General features: G+C 51.3%; 1 protein-coding gene across 7 annotated transcripts; it reads right to left on the bottom strand.

Annotated features, from left to right (window-relative positions):
- Window positions 1-37: 37 nt before the first annotated feature.
- On the bottom strand, window positions 38-13,336 carry KIAA1191 (KIAA1191 ortholog). 7 transcript variants are annotated; one of them, XM_008155982.3, is made up of 9 exons: window positions 13,125-13,336; window positions 12,018-12,125; window positions 11,678-11,763; window positions 9,362-9,540; window positions 5,693-5,819; window positions 3,688-3,812; window positions 1,823-1,929; window positions 1,510-1,652; window positions 38-1,406 (listed from the first exon to the last, which is right to left on the bottom strand). In XM_008155982.3, the coding sequence occupies exons 3-9, from the start codon at window positions 11,703-11,705 to the stop codon at window positions 1,198-1,200; spliced, it is 918 nt and encodes a 305-aa protein (XP_008154204.2). In that variant the 5' UTR covers window positions 11,706-11,763; window positions 12,018-12,125; window positions 13,125-13,336; the 3' UTR covers window positions 38-1,197. The 7 variants fall into 7 exon arrangements, with proteins under 7 accessions (XP_008154204.2, XP_054574196.1, XP_054574194.1 ...); XM_054718221.1 differs by lacking the exon at window positions 11,678-11,763 and adding an exon at window positions 11,795-11,869; XM_054718219.1 differs by lacking the exon at window positions 13,125-13,336 and adding an exon at window positions 12,617-12,656.
- Between the last annotated feature and the right edge of the window lie 6,807 nt (window positions 13,337-20,143).

Below are 20,143 nucleotides of genomic sequence, written 5' to 3' on the forward strand. Positions count from 1 at the left end.
GAGTAAGCAGAACGCAATAACCACTCTTAACAGGACATTTGAGAAAGTAGTAAGGAATTTTATTGTCAAAACAAGTAAGAGATACGAGCTTAACAGAAGACACAATAAATTAATTGTTCTCATCCTTTGAGATGCCAGGGCCTCGCTGTGGAAGGCTCAGCCCAGCTCCCTATGCAGACACGACCCCTCCAAAGCAAGCACAGCAGGGATCTGAGCCAGGGCTCAGGACAAGGACCGAGCATGCCCGCGGGGAAGAGAATGAACAGGTGCTTTCCCTGGTTCCTGTCCCCGTAAGCTCTGTGCTTACACAGGCCTGAGGCTCGCTGAGGGCGATGGTTGCATGTAGAACCTTTTTCATCCTTCCATGTGGCTCTTAGAAAAAGTTGCAGGTCCTGGTGACACCTGTTTCATGTGAATGTCTGGACTAGAATCTACATCTAGTTACCACCATTTTATTTTTAAAAACTTTAACATCCATTAATCTATACCAAAGCAGTAGGCTGACTTTTCTCCCTTAGAAACTTTTCTACCAAATTGGAGTTAACTTAATCTCACTTTAAAGTGCAGCAGAGGATATGCGAGACTTGTTTGTTGACAGGTGAAGAGAAGCCCTGCCCAGAACTGCCGGAGGCATCCCAGTAAGACCTGGCGCTGCCCGACAGCTACAGCGAGGGCTCCGTCTCCACGCAGGAGAAGGGTCCCTGCCAAGTCTGGCTTTTCTTCGTGCCCAGATCCCAAACGGATCGTAGGTCCCCACACCAACAAGGATGGGCACACAGCTCCAGCCGTCAAGAGGGCCAGAGACTAGTCAGTGAGCACCCCTACTCCCCGACTTAGCCATGCCCTCGCTGACCCTGGTCTCTAAAGGAATCAAGAAGTCTTGGTTTGGGAACAACGTGAGCATTATCTACCTCGTAAGCAATGATCGAGTTCTTGTCTAGGCTAAATAATGCGAAAATAGGTGCTCAGGCCCCCATCCACCACCGCTGAGAGTCCTTAGTCTGACTTTAAATTAAAGCAATGCACAAGGACAGGCTTTGCACTCACGTTTCTCAAAAACCAATTATGTCTCCAGTTCTAGCCTCAGGTTAAGGTTTAAAACAACAACAAAAGAAAACCAAACCATTCCTATGTCAGAGCCAGGGTAATAAGGAAGTGGGTGCAAGACACTCTATTCAGTCATTGGAAGAGAACGCTCTAGAAGCCGGTGGGTGTGAGCACATTCAAGTCCCGGGGTTTGAGATTATGGGTCCGAGGCGGTGGCTTCTTCCCCTCCATCACTGGGAGGTCCATCCTGGGCGGCTTGAAGGCTGCGGGGTCTTCGGCCATGCGGGTGGCCTGCATGCGCATCACTTCCATTGGCGAGGGCTTCTGGGCTCCTCTGTAGGGCTGGGTGGCAAAGCCTCCTGCGGGAGGAAACCAGAGCAAACCAGTCAGAAGCAGTCAGCAGCTCCGCCGCACACGGTACAAGGCCTCCCGCTGCTTTCTCTGCTGAGAGAGCTGGCTTACCCGAATCAGACTTCTGGATGGATCTTGGTCCAAAGAGGCTCCATTTATCTGCCGAGTTCCTGTCTTTATCCCCGCTGCCGGAATCCATGGTGCTAAAATGTGGGCCAGGTAAGGCTGTGGACGAGCCCGAAGAGAACCAGCCTCTGGCAGAGAAGGAATAAAACAGCCTAATAGATCCTCCTCCTCGCCTTCTAGAAGGGTCTCCCACAAAAAGCCTAGCAACTGTCAGCTCCCCCTTCTCTCAGAAACCACAGGCTTCGGCCCCACGTCCGCACACGCCCCGCTGCTCGGAAGGGCCACAGACAGGGCTCACCTCGGCTTCTGCTTAGGCGAAGAGTGGGGGGTGCTGCTGGGGGTGGACTGGGCGGAGGCCGGCTGCTTCTCGTCCCTCGCAGTCTCTCCGCTCTGTAGTTTTAGTTTCTGTTCAGACGGGTAAGAAGAGAGACCTGAGCCAAGTGTGGGTATAAACATCCTGGTCCACACCAACTTCAGGCAAGAGGGAAACGTTAACAGGCGGAGTAATCGTGGGTTCTAGAACAGACTATTCCTTCGGTTTTGTCATACTAGATAGAAATCCATCTTTTAAAAAAATGACTAATTCTACAACATATCTTAAACATTTCTGCACTAAATACCACATTAGAGCTTTTAATTTTCCCACCTCATCCAGCCAGTAAGTGCAAGAACTCAAGCTGCAGGCCTTCTGTGCCTTCGAAGCATGGCCTTGAACTCTTCCCTTATTGCCTCTCCTGCCACGGACAACCCGCCACGCCGGGCTCTCGAGGCCACGACTCCGACTCGGGCATGCTACCCTGCCAGCTGCCTGCTTCCTGTGAGCCTGCCCATCTGAACCTTTCCCTCCGGTAACCAGGCACCCGGGTTCCTTCCGCACTGTAAACATACCTCTAACGTACAGACCGGCTGCGGGGGAGGGAGAATCTACTTCCCAGTTCTTCAGGTCGAGGCTCCCTGACTGCCTCTGTGCTCCATGTCTAGTGTGCCAATGCCGAGCCCCAACCACATCCAAACAAGTGACCCTGCCTGAATTTCCTCAAACTCCATGGCAACTTCCGCAAGCGGCACTCCAGCTGGCCTCATGTTCTACTGCTGTGGCCAAGATGCAGAAAATGGCCCAAAGTCAACTCTACCATTATGCAGGGTGAGAACTGCTCAACTGGAACTCAGACATGGATCCTGGAAAGTTCTCCGGATCAGAGACCCACGTGGCCCTCTCCGGAAGCATCTGTTTTGTCTGACAGCTTACACTGGCCAACCCAACTCTGATCCCCCACAGCAGTGGTTTTACCCAGCGTGCACACATCTGGGATGCTCATTACGAAATGCGCCAGTCCACCAGGCCTTCTATCCCTCCCACAGGCCCCGCGCTGCCCCTCACTCTTCCTTCTACATGCTGTGGGCATGGTCCTCCTTTGAGCCCTGCAGGAGCCAGGGTCTCAGACAACTCTGGAATAGGGGAAACACCAACAAGGCACAGGGCATCGGAGACCTGAGCTCAGGTGCTGTGAGGGGTTAAATACATGACCTTGGACGCCAGTCTCTTTAGTCACAGAACATGGAGAACAGTGTCTGCCTCAAAGGATTAACCCAAAGACGAAGTGGATGCGAGTGCTCAGAAATCATACAGCACCGTTCAGTACAGAGCGGTGTTCCCTGAACTCAAGTCATCTGAAATTACTTCATTCATACAGCCATTTGGTCATCATTAACCTTACCAAAAACTAGTCTTCATTCCAGTTTCAGAAATGAAGAGCAGAAACATCCCAATTCTGCATTTGCCTTTAATTTTTAAACACAGAGCATCCGTTCTGTCCAGCGAGTGTGGTGCCTGGTGACGTTGCCGATGCTCCTCTCCCCTCAGCGTCCATCGCTCTGGTACAGGAAGTGACCACCTGGCTGTACTGTTCCTGACCACAGAGGCTCCTCTCACCCTCCTGACCAGACACCCCCACTTCATAGGCGATCAGCAGCACCTTCCGGGGTAAGAGCTCCGGACCTTACGGCTCCACATGCCACCACAGGCGGGCTCACAGCTCTCCCCTCCTCCCCTCTTCCCTCTGCATCGCTGCCCGGTCACTTCGAACCCACAGCCACGCCTCGAGCTGAGTGACGGCGGGGTCGCTCTTGTCTAACAAAACAAGCTTAGTCAAACGCGCTTACGTGGAGTGCCTCTGCCACGCGGAGGTACTTGGTCTCCTCGGTGGTAAGGCCCTTGTGAGGGGTGTAGCCAGCGTCTCTCAGCCCTGCCTGCTGCTCAAAGCGCTGGATGCTCTCCTGGGTCTGTTCTGGGAACAGAGGAGATGACAGTCATGCCCACCCGCTCTCCCATCACAGACGGGGGCAGAGAGCACAGATACCTGCTCTTCTCCCCAGAAGCAGGGCCACACGGGCCGCCCGAGGACGTTTCCCTAGACCAGCAGGATTCCGAACCCCACACGAAGGTTCGAGAACCAGAGGGAGCCTTCCCTCACACCGAGAAAGAACAGAACCTCCCGGGAAACTCCCCACGTCCTGCTGTTCCCACACTGTGACACCCTCTGTGTTTAGAAAGGCAGCACGGAGAAGCCAGCTGGCATCCCCACAACCATTTCCTAAGAGGCTCACCACCCGCTTGACCCACAAGGACCTTCACCGAAGAGAAACGGGCCACATTTTGCCTAGATGGCACCAAGGTACCAATTCAGTTCAAACCAGAGGACGTGCCTTGAACCAGTCAAGGTCTGCCGAGCCAGCGTTTCTCGTGTGTCAGAGTGCCCCTCACGGCGCTGGCCCAGCAGACAGACCCATGTGATCTGCTTCTATTGTAAGCAGTCAGTCATGGGAGCCTCTGAGGTCCTGCTTCCTGGCGTATGTTGGCAGTTTGGCTCAAATGAAGTCATAAATTTCTCTAAAAATATATATATAAATAAATAAATCCATTATACCGTGGAATGAATGACAGCTGAATTTTTTACTTTCTCTGGATACGACCTAATACAGCCCACGCACAGGAATGTGGCTGCTGTGGACCAAAAGTCCAGAGCCCAGAGTCCTCTAGGACTCAGTCATTCCCCTTCGAAGGAACCATTTTATTTCTATCAGAAATAGAAGCACAGGAAAAAACCTCAATGTATAAAGATGTTTCACTGTCTTACCAGGTGGTTACCTGAAAATGTAAAAGGTGGGAAAGGATTTACTGCATCGCAGCCCACCAGCACCCGCCTTTTGAATGCAGCTATATTTTTAACAATGTAAGACTATAGCAACATCCAAAGGAGTTCCTGGCAGCGTTAGCTGACAGGAAGGTATGACTACATCTGCAGTCACGTAAAGGTATGCACACCGTGGGGTGAATCAGCCGAGTAGCTGCCTGACAGCGGCACTGCGGGAGCTGGGACGCTCTGTGCTGCTGGGGAGTGCATCGCCCAGAGAGAAGCCGCACTGCTGGGAGAAGGGCCGAGCCTCCTCCTAGCACCGCCAGAACATTCTCCAGCTCGCAAAGTACAAGCAGTGGCTGCTGATCCAAATGGCGTGTTTCCATGGGAATGAGGACGTCCAAGGGCAGGTTGGACTTTTGGTTCTTGGGCGAGTTCTCGAGTAACTGCACGGATAAATGCTGCCTCCCGAGCAGAGAAACAAGGACTTCAGACGTCACAACCGAGCCAACCAGAACCTCCGTGCGCCCTGTCCCTGGCAGAGGCTGCTGCTGCTGACAAGCAGAACTGTGCACCTAATGATTAATTGTTAACTTCCCACAGCAGAACCAAAGTTAAAAAAAAAAAAATGCAAGCTCCCTGCTGCCAGTCTCATTAGGACCACAAAGCACACATCCTTCAAAATAAAGAAGCTGAGGCAACAAACTTGCCTCAAGGTCCAGAAAGGGGAACATCTCTGAACCACTTAATTAAAAAGAAAGAAAGAAATACAGGCAGGTGGAACCGTCCTCCACCTGCCAGCCAGACTCCCCACTTCGTTCAGGAGATAGTTATGGCAGCAGAGCAGCAGGAATACACCTACACCAACGGATGCCTAGTATTTGGCAAATCTTCACCTCAGTGGAGCTTCACTGGCGAGCTGGCACCTGCCAGGCAGTCAGGACAGGCTAAGGCCAGAGTGTCTGCAGAACCCCGTACACTCTTCCTCTTCCCACCCTCGTCCACTCTATTCTGAGGTGCAGAGCGCTTACTTGTGATCAGAGAACTCATGATGACACGGGTGGCTTTGGCCTTCACCACTGGGACCTTGTCCACATTGTCAGTGGCCGATGACAGGGTCATGGCAGGGGAGGAGACACTGGCCTCTCCTTCCTCCACCTGTGCAAGAGAGGTAAGGAGGCACTTGAGCAGCAGGCGGGTCACACCTACACGCTTCCCCTTTGGGGAAGAAGTCACTGAAGCACCTGGAATCTGATACGTAAGGAAATCTTTGAAGGGAGGGTTTGTTTTGGTCTCCTCCCGATTAGATAAATATCATCCATAGTGACAAGAGATAAAGACACATAAATAGCTTGAATTTACAAAAGTGGGAAAGCCAGAATGTGAAGCAGAGGTCTCCTACTTCCCAGCCCGTGTCTGTCCAATAGGCTAGTAGGACCCACTACCGCTCACTGACCATGTACCAGGCACTACGCGGGCTTTGGCTCAACTCATCGCTGCATTCACTCAGTGTCAGACCTCAGAGCAGCAGGATTCCCAGCATTCCCGGCTTGTTAAACAGATCGCTGGGCCCCACCCCACAGTAGGCCTGGGTGGGGCCAAAGAACTCATGTTTCTAACAAATTCCCAAGTGATGTGACCACGATATCAGGACTGTGGCTCTAACAGTTCAAGGAATGGTCTTTTAAAACAAACAAAACAGGCCAGTGTGGCTTAGTGGTTGAGCATCAACCTATGAACCAGGAAGTCATGGGTTAGATTCCTGGTCAGGGCATATGCCAAGGTTGCAGGCTCGATCCCCAATAGGGGATGTGCAGGAGGCAGCCAATCAATGATTCTCCCTTATCATTGATATTTCTATCTCTCTCTCACTTTCCCTTCCTTGCTGAAATCAATAAATATATATTTAAAAAAATAAATAAAACAGACCAAAAAACTCTATGTAGCTCCTCATCTTTAATGTGAGAGCCTAGAGCTCACCACTTCTGTCACTCCAACCCGATGCCATGCTCAGGACGAGCAGGGAGGAGAAAATTGGGTTTATGCTTTGTTCTCTGCTTCCCTAAAGGAACTAAGAAAGCGGAAAGGAGGGGAGAAGAATGAAAAGCTGTGCCCTTGTTACAAAACGGGGATTATAATTTTCAGCTGCGACCTCACTGGATAGAACGTGACCCTCTCTTCCTTACTTGGAAGATGCGGGACAGTCCGGGAATGAAAGAATGCGTGTGCTGAGTCCCGCTGAGCTTCCCTGTAGGAGCAGCTGCTCCAAACTGCAGCTGTCCCAGCTGGGCCCCACAGCGAGTGGGAAGCCCATCTCTGCCTTGGCAGCAGCAGCCTTGACAAACGGGAGGGTGTGCCTGCCACCTTGGAAGCACTGGCAGAGGCCCGTCCCTGGAGGCCACTGCTCTGGCACTGCGGGCAGGCGGCCAGGGTCCTTCGCACCAGGACTGCCAGTCCTTTCCACAGTCGTTTACTCCTAGCAGCCAACTGGGTCAGACCTCGGTGCGTAACGGACAGGGAAGTTCCCCCAGAGCTGCCGGGAAGCTTTGGATGAAAGGAGCTCCCTGTTCTGAGAGCTTAAGGGAAGGGGTGAGGAGGACCCATTAGAAAGGCATCAAATACAGCTCTACCGAGTCAAAGTTAGGCTGGGAGCCAGGAGTCAGAGTGTCCCCTGCACACCTAATGTGTGCCAAATCTTTCAATCTTCTTTTATTTAACCCCACCACACCTCCATGGCAAAAGCATTCCTATCTCTCAAGTGGAGACACTCAGGCGTGAGGCTCTGTGCCCAAGGTCATTGCTAATATATAGAACATTACAGGATTCACACCCAGGCCTGTTATAGTAAACTAGGGGCCCAGTGCACGAATTCGTGCACCTTGAAAGGAACTGTGGGCTTCGAGGCTGCGGTGGACACGGGGGTTGGGTCTCGGCCCATCCTCCCCACTCCTGCCCGGCCCCTCCAACCCCCCCCCCCCAGCTGCCTGCAGCCCCGCTCCCGCCACTGCCGCTCCCACACGCTCACAGCGCTGGCCCCGCTCGCACCCACTGAAGGCATGGAGCTATTGGGGCCAGCGCCAGCAGCGGCTGCGGGTGGGCTGGAGCCGTCAGCGGGTGCAAGTGGCAGCTGCTACCCCAATCGCCCCTTAGGAGCAGGGGGAGGTGGAAAAGCCCTCCGGGGTGATCAGGGCTGGCAGTCACCTCTTGCACCCGCTGATGGCGCCGAGCGATCGGGACTGGCGCCAGGCACCGGCAGTGGGTGTGAGCAGGGCTGGCACTGGCAGTGGGTGTGAGCAGGGCTGGCACCGGCAGCAGGTGTGAGAGGCAGCTGCCGGTCCCGATCGCCCTTCAGGAGCAGGGGGAGGAAGAGAAGTTCTGAGGGGTGATTGGGGCTGGCAGCTGCAGTTTTCACCCGCTGACGGCGCCGAGCAATCGGGGCCACGCCGGGCACCAGCAGCAGGTGCAAGCGACCGGTGGGACCTCGGCGCACGGGAGTGAAGAATGTTCAGTAACCACCAGAAGCTCGCCCCAATGACAGCGACCAGTGCCCCGCCTTGGTCTGGTGCCCCCGATCACCTGCCCCACCATTGGGCTGTGGCCAACGCCCACCATGCTTTGCACATGCCCCCTGGTGGTCAGCACACGTCATAGCGGTTGTTCCACCTTTCGGTCTATTTGCATATCAGCCTTTTATTATATAGGAGGATGCTCACGATGTACTTCCTGTCAGGCCCTGAGCTGCCACACAGCTCCAAGTTCAGTAAAACTAGCTGTAGGTTAAATGGCCTCATCTGAACTTGGCAGGCCTCGTTTATTCAGGCAGCAGACCCCAGCCAGACGTGACAGCGCAGTCCCCACAGGCAGGAAGCACAGGCTTCAGTAACACGCCTGCCATGAGCAGGTGAGAAGCCCGGGGCCTGCAGAGGGGCTGAGAGAGCAGGTCGCAGTGGGGCAAGGCGGGTAGTGTTCGGGAGTGGGAGCAAGGCCTGAGGAAGAAGGCAGCTCTACAGCGGGAAAGGTATCTGCAGCAGGAGGAAGAGCATGAGGAAGAGCCAGCTGTCCCCCCATCACTCCACGGACATTTCTGGCATCTGCTCATGCCGGGTCCCCTGCGTGACACTCCGGGTAGAGCACAAAACTGGCCCAGCTCCTGCCCTGCAGAGCTAACGGGAGGTGGTAACGGAGGGCTTGTGACAGGGCCTGTGGGACAGTGGCAAGGTGACAGTCTTATCAGGAGGAAAGTCCTCGCAGAAGAGATGTCTGCGTTAAAGAGGGGGAGCCGGGGGAAGAGGGAGGAGAAGAGGATGGGATGGAAACATTCCAGGCAATGAGGTAGCGAAGCAAAGACTTAGGCATCAAATACCCTGTAAGTGCAAGAAACCTTGGGTGACTTGCATGGTCGGATCACTGGGGGAGCGGCAGCAGGAGCGGGTCGCGCAGAGCCAGACTATGGAGCTACCATTTTCAATGCTCCGGCAAATGAGATGGTTTGGACAGGAGGCTCAGGTAGGAGAAGACATGGCCATTCTAGTTTGAATTAAAAAGAAAAAAAGGCCCACCAACTCCAGCTGAGGCACAGAACACACATACAGGGACCGGTGGCGGCCGGACCGCATGGGTGCCGGAGCCACGGAGGCTTCCGGAGCTGAGGAAGGAGAACAGAGGCTGGGCTGCCAGAAGCAGGCGGCAGGGTCAGGTACCTTGGCGAGGTGCTGATACTTGCGCTCTGGAATCACTGGCTTCCAGGGGATGCTGCCCATGTCCGATGGAGGAGGAGTCATGGGCGTAGGGTCCTCCAGGGCATCATCATAGCTGAATGCCCGGCGGCACATCCCGATGGGCAGGGACATCTTGCCTAGAGGCCCACTAGGCTCAAGAGCTAAGAACAGAGACACCTGTCAGGGTGGGTTCAGCAACGGAGCATGCTCACAGCTTTAACCTGACCTGTAGGCAGGAAACTGAAACACTCACTCAGGGACACAGCAAGAAAAGCTTGTCTGGAATAGCGAATCCACTCGGGAAAGGCAAGCTGTACTACTAATCCCTGCCTTTGAGCCTGGCACCTGGCCCCTGCTCTTGACCCACTCAGCAGCCCTAATCCATTTACTTAATTTAAACGACCCGAGCAAGGCCACACGCTTCGGAAGTGCAGTAAGTCATCTCCTGTCTGATTTCAAAGCTTGTGTTCTGATGCCACCGAATCTGCCCCCACAGCACCACCAATGCTCTCAACTCATCGAGACTGAGGCTATGACGTTCTTATTCCCATTTTAGAGACGAGGAAAGGCCTACAGGTAAGTGATTTGCTCCAATTCACACAGCAAGCAGCCAGCTGGGGCTCGACTGCAAACCCTCTGCCTTCCCAACCTCACAAAGAAAACAAGAGCACGGTTACAAGAAATGGCTCAAATACGCTGCCCAGCGTCGCCATCGTTCCGAGTGCCCTGCGTGGTCTAAGCAGCAGCGCCAACTGCCAGCACAGAAACTGCTGACGACCACGCTACGCTCATCAAGCGCTGCCAGCTGGTCCTGCCCTTCACCTGACCTGACTGGCGGAAGGCCCCGCTGGGACACAGGCACCGCCTCTCAGCTCTGCCAGACCAGGGAGCAAAGGTCACTGTTTCATACAGAACTAATGTCCACATCCTGCCTTCAGCGTGACATTTTCCTGTTGCTAAAATTATACTCTCTCCAAAACATCAACCTGTATGGCACCAAGTCCAAAACGAGCAGACACATCATTTAAACAGCAAGGGGACCAAGTAGCTACCATTATTATTGCTATTAATATCAATAATAAAATAATTACCAATAAATCCCTAAAAACAGAAAGAGGATTAGTGGTTGCCAAGGGCTGGTGGGGGGCGGCATGGGTATGAGGTTTTCTTTTTGGGGTGATGAAGATGTTCTGAAATTAGACAGTGGCCACAGTTACACCAAACACTAAATTGTTCATTTTAAATGGGTGAATTGGATGGTATGTGAATTACCTCAATAAAAATCAGCCAATAATAATTACCTAATGCCCTTCCTTACCAGGCACTTAGGTCCCTCATCAAACAGATCTTCTTCCCGTTGTCCAGCTCAGGAAACTGAGGCAGAGATCTTAAGTGACACCCAGCTAGCAAGTGTGGGTGGGGCTAGAACACAGACCTAAGCCAGTGCTCACTCTACATGCAACACTCCATGCTCCCCACACGCCAAAGCATTCACAGGACGAGTGCAGCACAATGGTCCGGGATGGTCACAGCAGAATCTATGCTAATCACGAGAGCAATGGAAGACAAACGGAAACGCAAGCCGATGAAGTCGAAACTAGAGAGGATCGATGCTGGGAGACATGGGGAAGATTCCTATTGCTCCTCTTAATTTGGGAGCGATTTCAAAAACATCTTAAGACTTCTCCCAACAGCCATCCCAATAGCCTTCCTAAAAATAATGATAAATCAGCTAATATTGACTAGGAAACATTCCTACAGAGACCCCCACATTTTCTGGGCATTAAATGCATATTCATCACTAACTTTGACACATCTTCACATATTTCATGTTTAAACTTCACCGCAGCCCTGAGAGATAGGCACTATCATCTATACTTCACCGATTACCTAAAATTGAGTGATTCAAATTTGGATTAAAAAATCACTGCCCCTCCCACTAAAATAGTCCAAGGTGGGACCAATGACTTCGGTAACCCAGAAATGATTGCCTTATAGAGACCCACGACTCATGAAATAACTATTGTCTTTCCAGTTAGATTTTGGGTTCATTATCTTATTAACTACCCAGCCAGATAGTTAATTGGTTAATAAGATAATGTCATTATCTACCAGGCTGGGTAGTTAATAAGATAATATTTAAGTGATGCCAATCTATTAAATCTAAATACTCTACTGGCGACCAAGAGTAACCATCAATATGTGGTTCAGAAAAAAGTGGTTTCTGGCTAGCACCGTTGAGGACAAAACATGATTTCACCAAAAAGAACTGACTTTACCAAAAAGAATTCAGTTTACCAGGCACTTCTGATGGTCTCGAAGCCATTGAAAGACTGGATCCGGGTACTTTTTCTATATAGATTTCAGAGCTGAGTCCCTGCCACCTAATAAAAATAACAAAAAGCATTTTCTTACAGTGAACACCAAAGAATAGCTCCAGCGCTGTTCTTTTGACAGGCACACAACGCGTTTTATGGCTTGTTTACAACGCTGAAACACACATGAATGAGCCAGTGGGTGAGCAACATGCCAAGGCAAGAAAAAAAACGATCACGTCAAAGATCTCACCACACCTGTGGCTGATCTTAACACCTAAGACAGGACAGAAACACTACGCCCGGTGGAAAGGTCACCTTACCGGAGTGAAATGACGTTCACGCGGCCAGATAGGTATTAGTGGGGAACATGGTCCAGCTGCTGCGCATTAGCTAAGGCGCTCGGGCAGGGTCCATCCGTTCCAGAGAGTCTGAGAACAACAAGCAAAGAGCATTGGGCCAGCCCGTCAGCACCTGCCAAACAGCCTCCTATACATTCAGGGGCTCCCCAGCCTGGCCAGAAGGGTTAGAAGTCTGGTTTGGTTTGTGTAAGTTACGGCTCAGGGTTCCGATGACCTGACCCACAGCAAGGGGCTGGGTAGCCCAGAGGGTACATTCATTCTTTGTTGCTAACGCCGACTAATATTTTTATGGGTTTTTATACAACACTTATCTCGTGTTTGAACCCTTGCAGGAATCCCGCAAAGCGGGCATTATGTATCCCCAGTTTAAAGAAGAAGAAAACTAAAAATCGGGAGGTAAGTGATCTGTCCTGGGTCACAGATAAGTGGCCCATCTGCAGGACAGGCAGTTTCATCCCCAGTTTACCGGGGAGTTCAAACAAAGCCCTGAGGAAGCAGAGTTATTTGCTTTTCAACTTGCTACACGGCCCCTCGATCCCGACGGAGCTCAGAGAGCAAACCAAGTTCGTTCTTCATTCAAGAGCATCGCAGAAACCAACGTGCCGCCATCCTCCGGGTCTGGGGCGCGTTCAGACCAGATACACGCCCTTCCGCTCCCCGTCCCCGACCCCACCCCCGCAGAGCTCCGGCATCGCCGACACCGGGCACTCGACAAAGTCTCCGGGGTGTGAAGGCCAGGTCTGACTCAACCCCCTCTCCCACCCAGCGAGCGGGGAGAGACTGCGGGGGTGAGGGCCAGGGCCGGGCGGCCGACGGCAGGGTGGTGGGAGGCTTCAGAGGTGAGGGCGGGGCGGGGGGAGGGGGTCCCGGCCAAGTCCGGCCGGATGAAGCAGAGGCGAGGCCCCGCGCAGAACAGCGTCAGAGAGAAGGCCCACTCAGGACCCAGAGCCTGGGGGAGGGGGAAGGGAAGGACTCGGGCCAGGGCCCTGCGGGAGGGGCCGGGAGCGCGCCCCTGGCCCGGCGGAGGATGGAGCCCCAGGGAGGGCCCGGCCCGGCCCACCTACATACCTGTTTTGCCGCCGCGGAGCTGCCGACAGCCCGTGCTCCGGGACTACACAGGCTCCGAGGACCCTCGTCTCTCTAGAGGTTGTGCCGCAGTCGGGATCCAAGTCATGGCGTGAACGTGGTGGTGTCAATCGCGACTTAAAACCCTGGGGAACCGACCAGGGAGCCTAAGATGCCGGCTGGGCCGCCGCCTTCTTGATAAAGCCTCCCGAGCCTCTCAAGTCACGCGAGACTTGGTCCGGAAGTCGCTCGGGGCATGCTGGGAGTTGTAGTCCACGGTCGGAAAGGCCCCCAGGATCCCGCTGCTCTCCGCTGCTCTTCTAAGAAAAAAAATGAGCAGGGACCCTCTTCCAGCAAGAGCTGGGTTAGTCAGGGTTCATACCGGTAGCAAAACAAAAAAAAAAAAAGGGGGGGGCAAACCCCATCCGCCTCCCCTAGACAAGGTGGTCTGAATATCATTTCCCTTTTAAAACACTAATGAAAGTTATGCCCTCTCCAATGTCACAACCTGAAGGAAGAAATTGGTTTTCCCTAGAGGGTTTACAAACATGATAAAGCAACATGTTTCTACCCCACGTTCCAAGCTTGCCATCAAGGCTCATCTCTGGAGGGCTGTGGTTGGCTGGGGAGTAGGTCTCATGTTTAGATTTCAGCATTCATATACAGGTATGCATAACCGGTGATCACAGACAAGGGTGTGGTGAAGGCCTGGGGTGGGGCCGGGGGCTGGGAGGAGAAGAGTAAAAGGGGGGTGGGGATGGGATTGGGGGACATCTGTAATACTGTCAACAATAAAATAAAATAAAAATTAAAATAAAATTAAAAGATTTCAGCATTTGACACTTGCCAGGTCTACTGGCAGGACTGAGAGGCTTTCTCCAGGCAACTTTAAACTTGAGTGTCATTACCAGGCCACCTCACCTGACTGCAGCACACATTAAAGTCTTTTCTAAATTCTAAAAGTAGCTTGTGAATAGCACAATCGCATCGCAATGCGGTGTGTGTGTGTGTGTGTTAAAAGTGTTACTTTGTTAATTTGGAACTTTTAAAATAGTATTGCCATCATTTTTAACCCGCCGTGGAAGCAAAGCTGACCCCTGGCCCTCCTCCATCAGCAGGACAGAATGCACATCGCGCCTCGGTCGGAAGGGGAGGAAACAGTACACCCTTCTCTGGACCAGAAGCCAGGCTCATCTTGTTGCATTCTCATCCGCAAATCAAAGACAACTGAAGCCTCTCCTGGAAGTTACTGACTCTCTGACCTAAAACAACGTTATCTCTGCCTTTTACAGCACTGATGTCTGGAACTATGGCATGATCGAGGCAGGTAGTAGCCATGCGAGAAAACTGCTGTTTCCCACAAAGAACAGACTAACTATAAACGTTTAACCATCACAATCTTATGGGGTTCTCCCCTTTAAATGGGATTGTATTTTTTTTAATTGGGGAGCTTATTCATCTAAAGCCTGGACTCCCTTCAAAGTTTCCATGCAAGTAAACTAGTTTTATTTTTTAATATTTTTTTATTGATTTCAGAGAGGAAGGGAGAGGGAGAGAGAAATATCAATGATGAGAATCATTTATTGGCTGCCTCCTGCCCGCCCCCTACTGGGGATCGAGCCCACAACATGAGGTGCTGCACACCCCCTACCGGGAATCGAACCCCGACCTCCTAGTTCAGTGGTCCGCAAACTCATTAGTCAACAGAGCCAAATATCAACAGTACAACCATTGCAATTTCTTTTGAGAGCCAAATTTTTTAAACTTAAACTATATAGGTAGGTACATTGTTATTAACTTAATTAGGGTACTCCTTCAATCGTACTGTACGTGCGCACCCACACATGGTATTTTGTGGAAGAGCCACACTCAAGGGGCCCAAGAGCCACATGTGGCTCTCGAGCTGCAGTTTGCCGACCACGGTCCTAGTTCATAGGTTGATGCTCAACCACTGAGCCACTCCAGCTGGGCTAAATTCGTTTTCTAAGTGTCTTGGTTGCAGAGTTAAGGAGGATTCAGTCTGTCATGATTGAATCCACAGAGCCCAAGAAGGGTGGGTGCCTTCTGAGCTGTTTAAAGTCAGGACATGGTTCTTGGCTCCTGCCGTGGATCTCTTGTGGCACTAGAAGTTCCCTTCCACCCTCTTCTGGGCTTTGCCCCGACTCTGCTTTCGGTTCTTAACCAAGCCTGCTTCCAGCTCTGTGCGCGGCCACCTCACTCCCACGGGCAGCAGCACCCTTGGGAAGTTCTGGGAGGTCTGCCTGCGTGGTTCTTTTCTGGGGCCAGACACTGGTCACGGAGCCCTGTGTGTGGCTGACCAGGGAACATGGCTGCCTTTTCATGTATAGTTACAACATACACTTACAAGGAAACTAATTTTCTAAATTAGTTTTTAAAAAAATATATATTTTATTGATTTTTTACAAAGAGAGGAAGGGAGAGGGATACAGAGATAGAAACATCAATGAGAGAGAAACATCGATCAGCTTGCCTCCTGCACACCCCCTACTGGGAATGTGCCTGCAACCAAGGTACATGCCCTTGACCAGAATTGAACCTGGGACCCTTAAGTCCACAGGCCAACACTCTATCCACTGAGCCAGACCGGTTAGGGTTCTAAATTAGTTTGGACCCTGAATTGTCTTTTTTTTTTTTTTTAATATATTTTATTGATTTTTTACAGAGAGGAAGGGAGAGGAATAGAAAGCTAGAAACATCCATGAGAGAGAAACATTGACCAGATGCCTCCTGCACACCCCCTACTGGGGATGTGCCCGCAACCAAGGTACATGCCCTTGACCGGAATCGAACCTGGGACCCTTCAGTCCACAGGCCGACACTCCATCCACTGAGCCAGACCGGTTAGGGTTCTAAATTAGTTTGGACCCTGAATTGTCTTTTTGTGCTTCCTTGGGCATTTCGTACTTTAGTAAACATGGAGCCTCAAAAATCGACCAGGGCCCTGGCCAGTGTGGCTCAGTGGATAGAGCGTGGGCCTGCGGACTGAAGGGTCCCGGGTTCGATTTTGGTAAAGGGCACATGCCTGGGTTGCGGGCTCGATCCCCAGTGGGGGGCGTGCGGGAGGTAGCTGATCCATGATTCTCTCTCATCAATGATGTTTCTCTCCCTCCCTCTCCCTTCCTCTCTGAAATCAATAAAAAATATATTTTTAAAAAATAAAAATAAAAAATATATAAAAAAATCGACCAGGATCTCTCTTGCATTCCACTTCCTGGGGGCGGGGTCACCTGCCTTCCTGTAGACCTCTCCCCTCTCTGGCCAGGCCTCGCCCTCAGAAAGGCCCATGCCCTCGTCAGAGCTGCCACACCCACCGGCAGGCAGGAACCGGGTCACTAGGAAGGTAGCAAGCGGGGCATTGGCATTTCTGGAGCCTGGGAGCTCTACCTGGAAGCCCGCCCCCTTTGTCATCAGCGATGAGGCATTCCACCCAGCGGTGCTCGGGACTGGCCATCTCCGCGGCCCAATCGGCAGCTGGAGAAACTAACACTTTCACGGGGACCTTGGCAAAGGTATCTCAGCCAGGAAGCAGCAGAGTTGAAATTCAAGCCCAAGACTACGTATCTACCTGATCGTTTGGCTGCTGGCTGTCCTTGGCCTCGGCTCCTCCACTCTTTTTTTTTTTTTTTTTTTTTGAGAAATATCAATGAGAGAGAAACATTACTGATGGGCTCCCTTCCTGGCAACGACTTGGTATACTGGACAGAGCTCAACCAACTGAGCCGCACCAGCCAGGCCGCTCCTCCACTTTTTAAAATCCCTGGGGCAGTGGCCGGCAAACTGTGGCTCGAGAGCCACATGCGGCTCTTTGGCCCTTTGAGTGTGGCTCTTCCACAAAATACCATGGCCGGGGCGAGTCTATTTTGAAGAAGTGGCGTTAGAAGTTTAAGTTCAAAAAAATTAGCCGAAACCGGTTTGGCTCAGTGGATAGAGCGTCGGCCTGCGGACTCAAGGGTCCCGGGTTCGATTCCGGTCAAGGCATGTACCTTGGTTGCGGGCATGTCCCCAGTAGGGGGTGTGCAAGAGGCAGCTGATCGATGTTTCTCTCTCATCGATGTTTCTGACTCTCTATCCCTCTCTCTTCCTCTCTGTAAAAAAATCAATAAAATATATTTAAAAAAAATTGGCTCTCAAATTTCAATCGTTGTCCTGTTGATATGTGGCTCTGTTGACTAATGAGTTTGCCGACCACTGCCCTGGGGCAACAGGTAGGTACATTTCCAAGGAAGAAAAAACTGGAAGTAACATCTCCCTCTAGTGGTGAGGGGGGAGAAAGATTTAATTGTAGAGATCAAGGATGCTGGGCTAGAGACTCGATTGTCAGACTGTCCTTGCAAACCAACTTGCCCTGGCCAGATAGGTCAGCTGGTTAGAGCCGGCACCCGATATGCAAAGTTTCAGGTTTGATCCCCCGACAGGGCACATACAAGAACCAGCCAATGAATGCACACATAAGTGGAACAACAAATCTTTCTCATGTGCTCTCTCTCTCTCTAAAATCAATAAAATTGAAAATTTGTTTAAAAAATAAAGTAAGCCCTGGCCAGTGTGGCTCAGTTGGTGGAGTGTCGTCCCATGTACCGAAAGGTTTGGTTCCTGGTCAGGGCATATACCCAGGTGTGGGTTTGTCCCCCCATAGGGGTGCATATGGGAGGCAGCTGATAGATGTTTCTCTCTCACATGGACGTTTCTCTCTCTCTCCCTTCCTTCCTCTCTAAAAATCAATAAAATCACATTTTTAAAAAAAGGTAAAAAAAGAAACCAACTTATCCAACGAAACTAAGGTGCAGAGAACAGAAGGAATCGGGCCAATGTCACACAGCTAGTCTGGGGCAGTTGGTTCGATGGAAATTGTGTTCTTGTGTCTTACCTTTGGTCAGGCACTGTGCTGGGTGCTGGGGTACACTGGGACGGAGGACACAGCCCCTGTGTTGGGCTTAGTTGTGTCCTACTGTGGACGAAAGGGGCCACATGCTGACCTGACAAGCTCAGGGGAGGCCTGCCTGGCGGTCTTGCAAACTCAGAGACCTAAAGGAACCACAAAGGATGGTCTGAAATTAAACTTTAACTAAAAGCAGTTATGGTGGGCAGTTACATCCTAGGCCGGTATCTTCACTGACAAGGTCAACCTTTACCTGAACTGAGCCTGTCTTTTTGCATCTATGATAACATACCCTTGAAATGTCTGGGTAACTTGTAACTTCCCTTTTTCTGGAGCCCCTGGGGCACAACCTAATGTGGTGGGTGCCAGGACAGAGACCACAAATTCCTTCATTATCATGTTGATTGTTCCTGCACCCACCTAAGTATGTGTCCATCATTTTACTTTTTGTCCAATCCCAGGGGTTTCTCTCCCCCCGCCTTTGCTTTATCCCACCTTCTTAATCTATCACCAATGAATTTCATGTAACCCACCTATGTCCCTCCTTTGATTGCAATGTATAAATACAAATGTAACCCCGCCATTCTCCGGAGCATTATCTCAATTCCTTGAGGTTCTGCTTCCCGGCATATGTCGACAGTATGGCTCAAATAAACTCACAAAAATTCTTTACAGGTTTCAATGGTTTTTTACGTTAACACTACCAACATTCACAGGCTGAAGTCCCAGCCCCCAGTACCTCAGAATGTAAATCTTTTTGGGGACCCACAAAAAAAAATCTCTGAATACTAAAAGTAAAATAATTGGCTCCAATATTTTTTAAAACCTGCATAATCAAAATTGGTATGTTTAATTAAATGTCTGCGCACAGATTATGTCGACTTCATTTATGACAATATATCATTTTCATAAAGGTGGCATTTGATCCCAGCTGGCAGTGGCTCAGTGGTCGACCTATGAACCAGGAGGTCACAGTTAGATTCCTGGTCAAGGCACATGTTTTGGGCTCAGTCCCCAGTGTGGGGAGTGCAGGAGGCAGCTGATCCATGATTCGTTATCATCATTGATGTTTCTGTTAATGTAAAAAAAAAACATTGAGATAATGCTCTGGAGAAGGGCGGGTTACATTTGTATTTATACATTGCAATCAAAGGAGGGACATAGGTGGGTTACATGAAATTCATTGGTAACAGATTAAAGAGGTGGGATAAAGAAAGGCGGGGGGGCGGGCGGGGAGAGAGAAACCCTTGGGATTGGACAAAAATTAAAATGGCGGACACGTACTTAGGTGGGTGCAGGAACAATCAACATGATAATGAAGGAATTTGTGGTCTCTGTCCTGGCGCCCACCACATTAGGTTGTGCCCCAGGGGCTCCAGAAAAAGGGAAGTTACAAGTTACCCAGACATTTCAAGGGCATGTTATCATAGATGCAAAAAGACAGACAGGCTCAGTTCAGGTAAAGGTTGACCTTGTCAGGGAAGATACTGGCCTAGGACGTAACTACCCACCATAACTGCGTTTAGTTCAAGTTTAATTTCAGACCATCCTTTGTGGTGACTTTGGGTCTCTGAGTTTGCAAGACCGCCAGGCAGGCCTCCCCTGAGCCTGTGAGGTCAGCACGTGGCCCCTTTCGTCCACATTTCTATTTCTCCCTCTCTTTCTGAAATCAATAAAAATATTTAAAAACAAAAAGAGATGGCATTTGAAAACAATTTGGGTTATTTTTCTCCCTTGGAAATAAATCCCCAGTGAACACCTCAGTACTCCTGAAAAAGTCAATCACAAATCAGACAGGTCCTGAGCCACTTCCTCCCTGGTCTTGAGGGAAGCCAGGAGACAGGTCGCTGGGGTTTACCTACACGCAGTACTGGGGTGCGACCCGGGCTCCGTCTTCCCTCCTGGGGGGGCACTGTTTTAAGGGGTCACCGGAGCAGCCGGGCGCTAAGCTCTGGGTGCACGGGAAGGGCTCGGTAGATGCCGATGTCACCGTCCCCGTTCCTCCAGGCACAGCCTCCCGCTGCATCCCGCACGCGGCGGAGGGGGCGGGAGGTCCCTGCGCTCCGGCCCGCGCCCCCCTCCCGCCGCCCGGTCGCGAGGTGCATTGTGGGGCTTGTAGTGC

Source organism: Eptesicus fuscus, chromosome 6, assembly GCF_027574615.1.
Source record: "Eptesicus fuscus isolate TK198812 chromosome 6, DD_ASM_mEF_20220401, whole genome shotgun sequence".
NCBI lineage: Eukaryota > Metazoa > Chordata > Mammalia > Chiroptera > Vespertilionidae > Eptesicus > Eptesicus fuscus.

Coding starts and splice junctions, on each gene's coding strand:
- KIAA1191 (XM_008155982.3), bottom strand. CDS start 11,705: ATGGCTTCGAGACCATCAGAAGTGCCTG. Junction 9,541..11,677: donor GAGACCATCAGAAGTGCCTG/GTAAACTGAATT, acceptor CTCTGTTCTTAG/CTCTTGAGCCTAGTGGGCCT. Junction 5,820..9,361: donor AGTATCAGCACCTCGCCAAG/GTACCTGACCCT, acceptor TCTCTTGCACAG/GTGGAGGAAGGAGAGGCCAG.